Here is a 13,331-nt window from a genome sequence, read left to right as displayed (position 1 = left end):
CTTGCTAGGTTAGAATGCCATGCTTCACAATATGTCGTATTTGAAAATTACCTTTTCTTTTTGGATTTTTGGCATGTAAATGTTAATTTAAAACTAAGATAATTAAAATATTAGTTATATATTATAAAGTAAATAAGTAAATAATCTTTCTTTGAATTAGGGGGGCAAATACGTAAATACATGTAATAGAATTAGATTGGTCGGATCTCTTCCTAGTAAAATCACAACTCTTGAATTACTTTTCGTATTTTTATAACGCGGCAGAAATTACTCGATTAATAAGGGTAAGCGCGAAACCATTCCGCGAAGCCTGCAAATTTCTTCCCATGTCTAAACCCATAAACCTCTGCCAACAAAATGGAAATGCTTATCCTGCGCTCCCTCGGCGAGCCTTTCCACCTCCAGAGGTCTCCTTCCTCCAGCCTCTTCCCTCCGTCCGGTGCTTCCCTCCTCGTTTGCCCCTTTTTCTGTAACTTTTCAGTACTCCGCGCCACATTTTTTATCCTGCGAGCTTCTCCCAAGGTGGAGATTACGGCTCACGTAGAGTCTCGTGATGCGAACTCAGAGGTCCAAGAAGATACTGAGGAGGAAGGGGGAGACGATTATTCTGGCTCAAGAGCATATAGGGAGAGTGGACGAGAAAAATCATGACAAGGACCCGGAATTTGCCGAAATTCTGGTTGCTGTTTAGAAAAACCGGAGAAAGCAAAGGAGCGAGTAAGCTTTTCTTATCTTTAGTTTGAGTTTTATTCCTTCTTTCCTACTAATGGGTGTTTCTTTTGATGGAAATTCGAAGGTGGAAGAGAGAATCAGGACGAAAAGGGACGAGATTTTGCATACCAAAACTGGCTCCGCAACGCCGGTCAAAATTATATTCCTCAACTGAGAAGAAGAAAGTGTGCAGATTCCCAGTATTCTGCTGGCGCAAGGGTCCATCAAAGTTCAGGAAACTAATTAATATCCTTTTCGTAAACTGTTACTGCTCCTTTCGAGTTACTCGAGTTAAGCGGAGTAGTCTTCTTCTTTGTTGATCGTGCTCCAAGTCACCGGATAAAACGCTACCGGTTGCAGCACCGAGAAATTCAAACCATCTTCCCGTGAAACCACCCTTGACACCAGATAAGGACCATTATATCCCCACCTGTTTCCATTAAATGACAGAGCGAATTCCTCAATAAATTTGTACAGCAGAGGATGCTTCTTGTCAAAGATCATCACGGCATTATTGAGCCGACTCCAGTTCCCCGTACCTGCGTTGACAGTCTGGGCCCCGATGACGTTTCTCAGGCTGGAGAAGCTCTTCAGGACTATAACATCAGTATCTACGTATATGCCCTCGAATTTGTATAACAGGGCGAGTCGCAGCAAATTGGAGAGGTTTTGTCCGAGAGGAATTTCACCGGGATTGATCATCCCTCTTTTCAACCGATTGAACCATGTTTCTGCAGGTGTGTCCTTGAAAATGAAACGGTAATTGGGAGAAATTGCTGCAACACGGAAGCCATGAGAAAGAAAGGGTGTTAACTGCTTCTTTCCTCTTCTCGAATCCATGGAGTTCGAGACGATGAGGACGCAGGCATCTGGGTGGGATTTAAAAATGGTCTCCACCGCTAGCAATTCTCGCTCCCCAAACAATTCTTCCGAGGAAATCCAAGTGAGGAAGAAGCGATTTTTGCAGGACGGCCGATTGAAGAACTCTTTCATTCTCGCAGAGAAACCCTCCGACTTCGGTTCCAGAAGATTTAGAACATGAGCTGCTTTAGCCGAATCATTAATCCTCGAAACCGAAGAAACGTTCACGGAGTCCGGCAACTCCGGCTTCTCATCTATCTTCTCCTTTACCCGAAAACTCTGTTCTTCGAGGACATTACCTCCGTCCCCCGAAGAATCAAACCTTTCAACGGACAAAGACTGAAGATTCCCCTGCGTCTCCAGCTTCGAAATAGGAACCTCTTCTTCCTGTACAGCGTACAGAATCGAAGAAGCAGGGAAAGACGACACGGGTCTTCGCTCGCCTTCTTGGGAGATCGCAAAACGATCGAATCTGGCCAGAAATGGGAGGAGCAAGTAGTAAAGTCCGAAGACATTGCAGACGAGAACGAAGAGAAGGAGAAAGGTCGGGAAGACGAACCGAGGTAAAGATCTTTTGGCCTTCTCTGCCAGACCAGGACAAAGATGTAATCTTTTACCCATTGTCACTCGAGTCTTGAGTTCGTTGCAGAGAAGATTTGAAGCCTTCGGTAATGGCGGACGAAAGCGGCAAAAATCAAACAAAAAAAGGGAAAGAGGGTGCCCGGCGCTCGCTGCTGGCGATTCCTGAGGGTTGCAAAAAAGGGAAAAAAATGTCCTTTTCAAATCGAAAGTTAACTTTTTACGAGGCCGCCACAGGCAAGCTTTTAAAGTGGACAGCAAACCTGAAAGAGCGGAGCCGGACCGAACCGGACTCGGCTCGGCGAATTGAGATTCTTTTTTATTATTTTATTATTAATATAATATGGTAATAAGCCTCTAAATAATTTAGATTCTAACTTATCAGATATTTTTTACTCGAATAAATGTGTTTTAATGCTCCTAGGGAGCATTTGCGTAATTATAAATAAATAAATAATTTAAATAACACGATAATTATTTTCTTTTATTTTAAATTTTTTTTGTTATTTTTGTATTTTTTATTTTAAAATTTATTATTCTTATATTTTTCTCTTGGTTGAGGTAAAAATGGGAGTCCCAGTCGCGGGAAGATACATAGGGATTCGTTCGTTCTGATTTCTTAATTCGCTGAGTTCAGAAGATCTTCCGTTTGTCCGCCGGAACCACTTCCCTCGGAACGAAAACTAAAACTTTTAAATTTAAAGCTCAAACGCAAATCAATGTAAATGAAGAGAACAAACAAAAACTTTACAGTTGGTTTCTACTTTTCTACAATGTCGTCGTCCCCCCGTGCACGATTATCAATTCGATTCTGTTACAGGTTAGATGGAGAGTCGGGGCTCAGTCGATAAGTTTATATCTGATTTTGAGAAGGGAAACAAATGTGGAAGAAAATGAGGATCGAGGGAGCTCGATTTACTGTTAAGAAGCGTGGGAGTGGCGTCGTGGGGTTCTGTTATTTTTCTCGCACTCCGCATGACTGAACTGCTTATCCATCCACGACGCTTCACGCTCTGCTCCTAATGGCGAACGGATAAAAAAGAGGGATTGATATGGCTAATTACAGGTGACAAGCACGATGGACACATGGACAAAGCACAGATTGATTTCTTCACCTGTCCAGAAAGGGAGAGGGAGCTACCATGCCCGGGAGAGGACCACTCCGCCGTTATTTCACCGAATACCTGACGGGCAAACTCAATCTGCTCTTCTCTGCAACTTCGACCTGGAAGATCGTTTACTTTATCCAACCCCCATTTTTACACACCCATCGTGGGTTCTTTTCGGTTTCTTCCTCACGATCCTTTCCGTGAACAAAAACCCATTTCGTCTACCTAGACTAATCTACCAGAGACGTTAACACATTTTTTTGATTGCAGAATCTGGGGAACTGGGTGAGATTACGTAATCTTTTTAAAGGTCTACTTCGTTATCTCCCATTTTTTTATAGTTCCGCATCTCTACACGTCCCGGCGTCTTTGTCATCGTCTCTATTTGAACAAAAACTCATTTCGTCTACCTAGACTAATCTCTATTTTCTCGTTGTAGTTCCTTTTATGAGACATATTTATCCTTATGAGACATATTTATCCTTATTAGACTTTATTTTGTATAAGAAATTATTTTCTCCATTTTGCCTTTCATTGGATATGTTTCCTTTTTCAAGTTTTTATTTATTTTTCATTTTTGTATTGACTTGTATTTTTCTTCTTTTACTCTATTAGGGCTGATTTTTGGGTAATTTCTAAATACTATTCAAATCTAATGGACAATTAAGGTAGCATCATAACTGGATCTTAACAAAAATATTAAAATTACTTAATTATTCTTATTTCTAAATTTTTGTATTTTTTTTTCTTTTCATTTAAGAGTCTTAATTTTTTTTCATTAAATTTTAGGAAATAAATATTTTTCATATAAAAATGGTCTTTAAGAATTATAAAATATAACAAATTGTAATTTTATGTAGTTTAAATAGTCATACTTTTATGGACCTTATTAGTCGACACCTTCGAAAGAAAAAGAGTATTAAGTTACCCTCGTAAGACTTTGAAAAGTATAAAAAAAGTAAAAAATTCATACAAAAGAGAATGATTATTATTCGCATGTAATAGATAAGACCATCTAACTTTATGCAATTTCCAAGTATGACTTGTGATTAAGATCATTGAGTAAATAAATAATATATTTTAGGTTTTTTAATAATTTATATTTAATAATATGCCTTATTTTTTCCACAATTTCAAATTGGCACAAAGCCATAAACACACACAGACTTGGAAATAATTATAATTTATTAATTCCAGTCTTATAAGTTTGATCATTTTTATTTCATCAAATTTTAATTAGAATTAGGAACAATTTCTTGATTCGCAAAAGCAGCCAATGTAAACATCCTTCCCACCTTGCAGTTAAGAGACACATGAGGCTTTAGCAGAATCTCAGTTGTGCACAAGGACAAGAGAGCAGAAAAACAATCACGATTCCACTAATATACAAACGTGAACCCATCTACTGTGAGATACAACAGAGTACATTGCAAAACTGAAAAGGGAGATACTCAACAACATACAGTGAAAAAATTGAAGAATTAACAAAAAAAAAAAAAAAAATGGCAGTCAGGAGGCACTTGCAGCCCACTGGTCTGGTCATTCTCCGGTTATGACAATAAATTGTACCATAAGATAGAAGGTAGGGAGCAAGGGCACAAGAGACGAGGAAGAATGTACAGAATCTGTTCTGAGTGTTTAGAGTCCTAACCTGATCATCAGTTATAATAGCTTCTTTTTTCTTAAAATGGATCCTAATAGATTTATCATGAGGATGCTGGAATCACCTCAACAAATGCTCTTTTCCTTCGCTGGCATGAACCAGAGTGTATAGAAGCAAAACAATTACCATTTAGGGAAAAAGTAACATGGAACAGTAATATGATACAAAAAGCTTAACAAAGCTTGCCACAAATCTCTCCAATACAGGTACAAGAACTTCCAAATTGTGATCAGGGAGATAGTTGGCAATGGCATCCCTGACTTTTGTGCTGTTGAAACAAAACAAAGCCAACATAATTACAGTAGAATTGGAAAAGAGAACCACATCAGCAGAAATTTGAAGGCATTCAAAGATACCTTTCTTTTGATAGGAATGCAAGAAGCAGGGCTGCATAAGCCACAATAATCATCTTTCAGCCTCCCTTTCCCCTTGCAATAGAGCAACTTCATCATTTTGTACTGAAAGAGTTGAAGCAATTAAACTTTCAGTCAAGTAATCTCCTTATCAATAACAGGCTAAACTCCGTCCTGCTATTTGTAGGTGCCTATTTAGCCTGCCAAGATTGAATGTGGTACTGAAGTAGTAGGATTACAGATTAATGCCCAAGAGTCAAAAGGAACTTAACAGCCAGTAGCAAGACCAAATTTAATGTGGTTGAAAGCACAAATTCACATGGATACTCTTTAAAAAATCATGACACTTGGACCAAGCTACTAACCCATGGTAAAGAAATTACATCCATCTGATCTGCCTTGCCTTCAACTCTTCTGGATCCTGGTAAAGTGCACAGTGGTTGTTGCAAGCCTTGATCTGCAGCAGTAATTTCATTCTTGTTAGTGTTTATTAAAATAGTAATAGATTACTTTCCTCACTAAGTTACCTTTTAAAATGGAGATACTAAAACCATCATGATCAAAATAAACAAATAATAGATAACCCATTTTGAATGGTAATGTAAGAGTAAGGACAACAAAAAAGACAACCCATTTTTGAATTCCAAAAAAGTGCAGGCAAAATAGCAGGCCACATCAAATGTATCATGGAAGGAAACAAAGAGTTGTAAACCGGTAGAAGTTCATCTAAAAAAAGGTAAAAAAAAATTCAATGCATGTTTGTCAATGGCTGTTTTATAAGCCAATAAAAAAACAAAAAAATCAAAAACAAAAAATAAAATAGGAAAGAAAATAAAACGGTTTTATTGGCTGGTGGTATTTTAGTCTGATGTCTAGTAAGTTTAACATATTACTTATATGCTGAAGCATATTACTCTAATTGTACTTTGTTAAACCAAGAGTACAAGTTTTCCTTTGAGAAAAACCTAATATAAAAGTGATTAAGAGGAAGTGTCAATTGCTGAAATTTCCCAATCCCCCTATTCTCTTTTTATGAACTCTCCCTTCTTGAAGATTTTCCTCTTCTCTTCTTCTTTCTTGATTCTTCTCTCTGTCTCCATGTTTTTAGTTATAAAAAAAATCTGTACCTCCCATATTCAAGCAACAGTAGATTTTCCTACTTGTACCCCATATGCGACATCTTGCTTCTTAACTTATTGTATTGACATGAACTAAGAATGTAAAAGCAACATCACAGAACAGGGAACAATAAGTTTTTTTTATATCGCTGAGAATCAGAAACTTCAAAACTTTGTTCACTCTTGTTAGGAAGGTAAGAAGGAATACACACTCTGAACAGTCCAGACCCACTAAAAATCTTTCAAAACTATGTGACAAAGTCCCGATTCTCTCAAGGTAAAGAGGAAAGGAAACAGAGAAAGAATGTTTTTGGCCAAATAAGAAAACAAATATTTTTAAGATTGTAGAGTGATAAATACAAAGAGACAGCAATATGGGGATAAATAACTTGTTCTGAGCATCCTTCTCCACCAAGTTGACTAGCAAACCCAAAATAGCTACCAAAAAATCTAATTCTTGATCATGCAGATGCTTGTTCTCCAAATGATCAAAAACACTAGTATGTATGCCAGATGAGACAAAATCAAACATTGGAAAATGGCGAATAATCAAGGTCACCATTGTATCTAGTCCTCCACAAAAGGTTATTTGTTGACAGGCCAAAGAATTGTCATTTGTTAAAATCATCAAAACCAGACATGGATTGAGCAACAAATATGACACCCCAACATTTGAGTATGCGTGAACCAAAAGAGCATCAAGAAGAAAAAATAAAATAAATACAGGACTAGTTTCCACAAATAGCTTGGAGGGATGGTGATGATTCAGTCTTATGCTGAGATATGACTCTGAAAATCTCAAGGGTGACAAGTAGGGGTGGCTTCGAACCGAGCCGGCTCGCGAGCGGCTTGAGTTCGGCTCGGTTCGAATCGTTATCTATCGAGCTCGAGCTCTGAAATTGGCTCGTTTGTCTTAACGAGCCGAGCTCGACCGAGGCTAAGTTCGGTTTGTTGGCTCGCGAGCAGGCTCGAGCTGAGTCGGGATCAGTATCGGGTCGGGATCGGGGGAGGGGGAGTGAGAGCGTAAGCGTGAGGGAGAGCGAGGGGGGGAAAATTTTTTCCTCCCTTGGTCACCGCCGACCCCTCCCGTCAGTTGTTGTCGCCGCCTCTACCACCGTCGACAACTGCTCGTCGGTCGCCTCTATGGCGTCCATTCAATTTCTTCCTTTGATTTCTTCCTCTCCTCGTCGTCGCCTCTGTTTCTGTCGTCGCCGCTTTCGTCGTCGCCGTTGCAACCGTCATCCCCGACGACAGGTCCTCCTCGACGTCGTAACCCTCTTCCCTCCGCGTCGTCTCAACGGAAAACCTGAACCAGTAAGTTCAGGGGAGAAATTAGGGGAGAAATAATCTCTCCCCTCACCCGCGCGAAGATGATTTCGCACGTGCGAGATATTAAATTAAAAAAACTCTCCTTCCTCATAGCCCTTGAAAAAATTAAAAATACATTTTATAAAAATAAGTTTCTATGATGTCTCATGTTTTTTTTAAACATTTTTCTAATTGAAAATTCTTATTAAAAATCATATAATTTTCAAAGTAAGATTTTCCTACAAAAATGGGGTAGAAAACTATATAGAAATTTTTTAAATAAGTATATAACAGTTGATGCTATAATACTTTTAGCATTAAGCAATTTTTATTGCAATTTTGTGTTTGACATTTTATTTGATTAAAAATTTATCGATAAGTATAATAATATATTTGATTGATTATTAATTTTTATTTATATCCCTAGAAGAGGCAATAAAAGGTCCATTTAACTTTCCTAATAAAATTTTAAAATATTTCTTGTAATTTTCTAATAAGTCACTAATAGTAATAGAATTTTATTTAAAGGTTTTTTTGGGAATATGTATCATAGGAAAATATTTCTAGTTTTTCCTAGAAAATAAATTTTCATTCAGGGGCACTAAGGAGGCCATAGTAAATTTATGGTCAGATTCAAAAATTACAAAACAAGCTAGACAACAATTGGAGTAAAAAAGATTAATATTGGTGCATTTTAATCTATTATTGAAATTCAATCCTGAACCTCCCCTATCATTATTTTTTTAAAATGTATGCATAATTTTATATATAATTTATTCAAAGCCACCCCTACGTGCGAGATCATAAATAAGGAAAAAAAAAACTCTTTGTCCCTTCCTCATGGCTCTTGAAGAAATTGAAAAGATATTTTAGTAGAAATACGTTTCAAGAGACTATTAGTGGTTTTTTCAATAAATGTTGAAAAGACATTTTTAATAGAAATATAGGGACAATTAGCGCCTCATATTTTTTGAAAATATTTTTCTAATTATAAATTCCTGTTAAAAAATCATATAATTTTCTAACTAAGATTTTCTTGCCAAGATGAGCTAGAAAACCGTATAGAAAAATTTTGAATAAGTATTTAACAATTGATGATATAATCCTTTTAGCACGAGGCAATTTTCATAGCAATTTTGTGTTTGACATTTTATTTGATTAAAAAGTTATCGATAAGTATAATAATATATTAGATTAATTATTAATTATTATTTATTTCCTTAAAAAAGGTAATAAGAGGTCAATTTAACTTTCCTACAAAAATTTAAAATATTTCTTGTAATTTTCTAGTAAGTCTCTAATAGTAATAGGATTTTATTTAAAGGATTTATAGTTTTTATTTGGGTGATTGTAAATTGATAGTGATATTTCATTTAATTTTGTTATGTTTGATTATTGTATGGAATTTATTCATAATGTTATGCATTGTATGGAGTGTATAGACAATTTATGGAGTGTATAAACAATTTCATGGAGTGTTTATGGAATGTATAGACAATTTTATGGAGTCTTTATGGAGTGTTTATGCAAGTATTATGTACATAGATCATGCCCAATTTTAATTAGAGGTCATACCGAATTTTATTTAGGTATTATATACATAGATTATGCTCAATTTGAAGTAGAGGTCATACCCAATCTTATACATGTATTATATATATAGATTATGCCCAATTTTATGTAGAGGTCATACCCAATTTTATGTAAAATATATGCATAATTTTATATAAAATTTATTTTATATATTGTTTTTGAAAAGTTTTAAATGTATGTTGAAGCTCAAGCTCGGCTTGAAGCTCGGCTCGAACTCGGTTAATTTTTTGGGCTCGAGCTCGATAACAATTTTAGGCTTGAGACGAGGTTCAGCTTGAAGCTCGGCTTGAAATATTTAAATCAAGCTCAGCTTGAAATATTTAAATCAAGCTCGGCTCAAACATAGGCAAGTTCAGGCTCGACTCGGCTCGATGCCACCCCTAGTGACAAGGGTCCTTTTTCTTGGTCAGTGTTTGAAAATGAGACAAGCAAGGTAGTCAATGTTTCTATTCACAAATTGAGCCTTCTTTAACCTACTTAAGAGATTATATAAGTGATTACTAATTGAGGTAATAAGAGTGAAATGAGTGGGAAAATATTGAAAAGCATAAATATGTTTTTTTATCACTTAACATAATCAAATGCTTGTTGCAAATAAAATTTAAACCTACAAAGTCAACCACAGAGCACTGTGCAAGGCAAGAACAAAACAAACCATAGAACTAATGTTCTAAGATATTTCAGATGTATCGTAGTTAGAATCACACATGTACGTGCATTTGTTAAAAATATAATTTGTTTTGTTTAGTAGGTCATAAAGAAATAGCAGTAACTCTAAAGTAAACAACTCAATCGCAAGAGCAAGTAGAACATATTAAGTTGTCCAAAAGCAACAGATTATCTCATTGATATTAAGAAATTTCCTGTGCTTACACATAAACCATTTTTTTATTCTATACATGGAGAAGATATTAATAGTACAAAATTAATGAAATAATGATAGACTTCCATCTAAAAAAATTCTATTGTAAGAGATAGTCGAGGTCGTGTAGGAAATCATCGGAATTCTCATCGAAGAAACTAGAGTCCGTCTCGTAGAGGCCAGTGACCTGTGAGAAGTCTGACAAGGCATCTATTGTCGTCGTGCCAGTATGTGTATCAGATGGGTAGACTTCCTTCATCGGTGTGGTACTCATAACAGGGCAGTAGCTAGAATAATCTGCTACAACTTGTGGAATTTGGGTGAGCAAGGAGTCTGAGGTTGGAGGTGGGAAGGTGTCTACTGGAGCTGGCAAGGGCAAGTGCGAGGAGCCAATCTGTAGAGGAGCGGCTGGTCCTGGGGCGTAGTATGAGTTATTTGGCTCACTGGACAAAGACTTTTGTTTTCCATTGTCGCGAATTCTGCAACAAACCCAAGAATGGAACATCTTTTGATTATCTTTGGTGAACCCATCGTAGACGTACTCGTGCATGATCCAGTTCGTCTTAATCCCGTGCTTAGAGTCTCCCTCATTGAAGACGAGCAACCTCTTACGGCCGATAACTTGACCATGGTGCTTAATCTTGTCGAAGGAGCCGGTGGCCTTCCAGAAACCACTAGCGGCCTTTCGATTGGGGCGGTCTCCATTGATATACCTACGCTCCCTAAGTGTGAAGAAGTACCATTGGTTGTCGCTGGTTGGTCGATAGTTCCGTGCCAAGGTTTTGGGATAAAAGAGGTAGAGGTTAACCTCATGGATGAGGACGACCTTACGCAACGGAAAATCTTCGTTCAGCAATTTTTTGCGAAGATAATAACAAACCAATTCGACATTGGTTGGGTTGAATTCGAACCCAATCGGCACCTGAAGTTGCACTGGCGGCTGACATGGTGGCGACGGGGCTGCTGGTGATGGCAATGGAGGTGATGGTGATGGCGACGGCGACGGGGCTGTTGGAAGTGGTACTGCAACTGTCGTTGGACTGAAGTGTGAAGTCATATTTCTGTTTGAAAGCCGTGAAGTCATCTCTTCTGTCTGAACCAGTCAGAATTTATACGCAACTGACGTCCGACGTGTTCGCATTAGAAGCGTCGGCTGTGGAGAAGACGAAGACGAAGTCGGGGCCCACGTGTAAAATGGGGAAAAGGATGAAATAGGAAAGATAAACAAATCTATTAACGCGTCTCCGAATCGGTTGGGATGCCTTGACAACTACCGCGAATTTTATTTCCAAATCGGGTTGGATGCCTGAATAACTACCACATCATATTAGATCATTCGAAATTCTGTTATCTGCTTGTTAACCGCATATTTACTGTTATTTGGTTTTTAATGGCGTTTAACTGCCAGTCGAGTTCGACGTGTTCGCAGTAGAAGCGCCATGTCACGAAGCCCAAGCCCACAACATACTCATCGGGCTTGTGACCCCTTTGAGGATACATAGAGGAGGTTCTTGCCCAAGCCCTCTATGGATGGCCCAACCCATGTTCTAGAAGGAGGGATCTCTAGAAGTTCTCTAGAAGGTTCCGCACATACACCAAGTTGGGTTCGGTATATGCACTTGGGCATACACCCTTGTATTATATATAAGAGTCTAGAAAGGTCCATAATTAGATGGTAGTGGAATAGTCTAGAAGGATCCAAACCATTGGATCAATGACAAGTGTCTACAATCTAGAACATTCATTGCTCCCCCTCAAAACTATAAATAGGGGAGAGTCCTCATTTGCACACAAATCATTAGAGTGTAATACAATCGCTGTTGAGCAAGTCCCTTGAGTCCTCTTAAGTTCTCTTATTGCTTTCTTCGGGCGAGTGAGTGTAGCCCTTGCAAATAAGAGTGAGAGTTAGGCTGACTTGTGTCTTTGCAAAAGGAGTTTGCACACAAGTGCCGCACGAGTTAAGCAAAGGAGTTGCGACCCCGTGACAGTTGGTATCAGAGCTTCGGTTCGAGAGGGGGAATTGCTGAGGATTGTTGCTGCGTCATGGCCAGCGATTCGCAAGTGACCAACGTACCGGTGGAGGGCCAGTCTTCAAAGACGAAAAGAGATAGGTCAAGGGACCGTGGTCGGGAATCGGCTTTGGATGCTCGTATGTCTATACTGAAGGCTCAGGCCGGTAAGTTCGAACAAACTCTCTCTGAGTGTTTGAACAAATCAAACGCTTTTGTAGATGCCTTGCATAGTCTTGAAGCCGACATACGAAGTGCAATAGAGGTTTTTAAAACCTTGAATGAAAAGACAACAGAGAAGGTTGAAAGCATGTCGGAAAGGCTTGAGACTATGGAAGGAGAAATGACTAGCCTCCGCGAAGAAGTAGCTGAGCTCGAAGATGTTAAAATTCGATTGAGCCTATTGGAGAAGGCAGTAGCTTATGGGGGAGGGCTTGGACCGAGGGAGTTTGCTCCAAAGGTCAAAGTCTCGGAACCTAAGAGCTACAATGGGAAACGAGATGCTAAGGACTTGGAGAATTTTCTTTGGCAAATGGAGTAATACTTCAGAGCCGCCAAGATTTCGGAGGAAGCCTTGAAGGTGGATACAACCACTATGTATCTCACCGACGATGCAATGCTATGGTGGAGATGGAGGTACAATGATGTGACCGAAGGTCGTTGCACTATAGCAACGTGGGAAGATTTCTGGAAGGAGATCAAGTCTCAATTCTTCCCAGAGAACGTGGAGTACTTAGCTCGGAAGGATCTAAAACGGCTAAAACATACGGGGTCTATTCGAGAATATGTTAACCAGTTCACAGCCTTGCTGCTAAATATATCTGACATGGCTGAGAAAGACAAGCTCTTCTTCTTCATGGACGGTTTGCAACCTTGGGCGGAGCAAGAGTTGCAAAGGCGGGGAGTTCAAGACCTGGCCACGGCACTCTCAACAGCGTAGAAGTTGGTCAAATTCACAAAGAAGGCTGAGGGTTCAAACAAAGACAAAAAGGGCAAGCCTAACCAAGGCAAAGGCGGGGGAGACAAACCAAAGTACCAGAAAGAAGAAGGCAAGAAAACCAGCTATGATCAAAAGGGCAAAGGTAAGTTCGTCCCTCGTCGCTCTGGTTGTTTCATTTGTGACGGAGACCATAGAACTTTTGAGTGCCCAAAGAAGAAAGCTCTC

At 38.7% G+C, this 13,331-nt stretch overlaps 2 protein-coding genes across 2 annotated transcripts; both read right to left on the bottom strand.

The window, feature by feature from the left end:
- Positions 1-1,002: 1,002 nt before the first annotated feature.
- LOC137950128 (uncharacterized protein At4g19900-like) lies at positions 1,003-2,193 on the bottom strand. The gene has a single exon (XM_068796508.1). The coding sequence runs from the start codon at positions 2,191-2,193 to the stop codon at positions 1,003-1,005; it is 1,191 nt and encodes a 396-aa protein (XP_068652609.1).
- An 8,064-nt stretch (positions 2,194-10,257) lies between these two features.
- Positions 10,258-11,241, bottom strand: LOC137950127 (protein ATAF2-like). Its single transcript, XM_068796507.1, has one exon. It carries the CDS (start codon positions 11,239-11,241, stop codon positions 10,258-10,260), a length of 984 nt encoding a protein of 327 aa, XP_068652608.1.
- Between the last annotated feature and the right edge of the window lie 2,090 nt (positions 11,242-13,331).

Source organism: Aristolochia californica, unplaced genomic scaffold (genome assembly GCF_029961685.1).
Source record: "Aristolochia californica isolate CCGP_79_NKW_82.1479 unplaced genomic scaffold, dmAriCali1.0.hap1 SCAF_14, whole genome shotgun sequence".
Lineage (NCBI taxonomy): Eukaryota > Viridiplantae > Streptophyta > Magnoliopsida > Piperales > Aristolochiaceae > Aristolochia > Aristolochia californica.
The sequence above is the reverse complement of the archived record's forward strand: the minus strand, read 5'-3'. Positions and strand labels throughout refer to the sequence as shown.

Excerpts from the sequence above, each read along its gene's own strand:
- LOC137950128 (XM_068796508.1), bottom strand. The coding sequence starts at position 2,193 with ATGGGTAAAAGATTACATCTTTGTCCTGGTCTGGCAGAGAAGGCCAAA.
- LOC137950127 (XM_068796507.1), bottom strand. The coding sequence starts at position 11,241 with ATGACTTCACGGCTTTCAAACAGAAATATGACTTCACACTTCAGTCCA.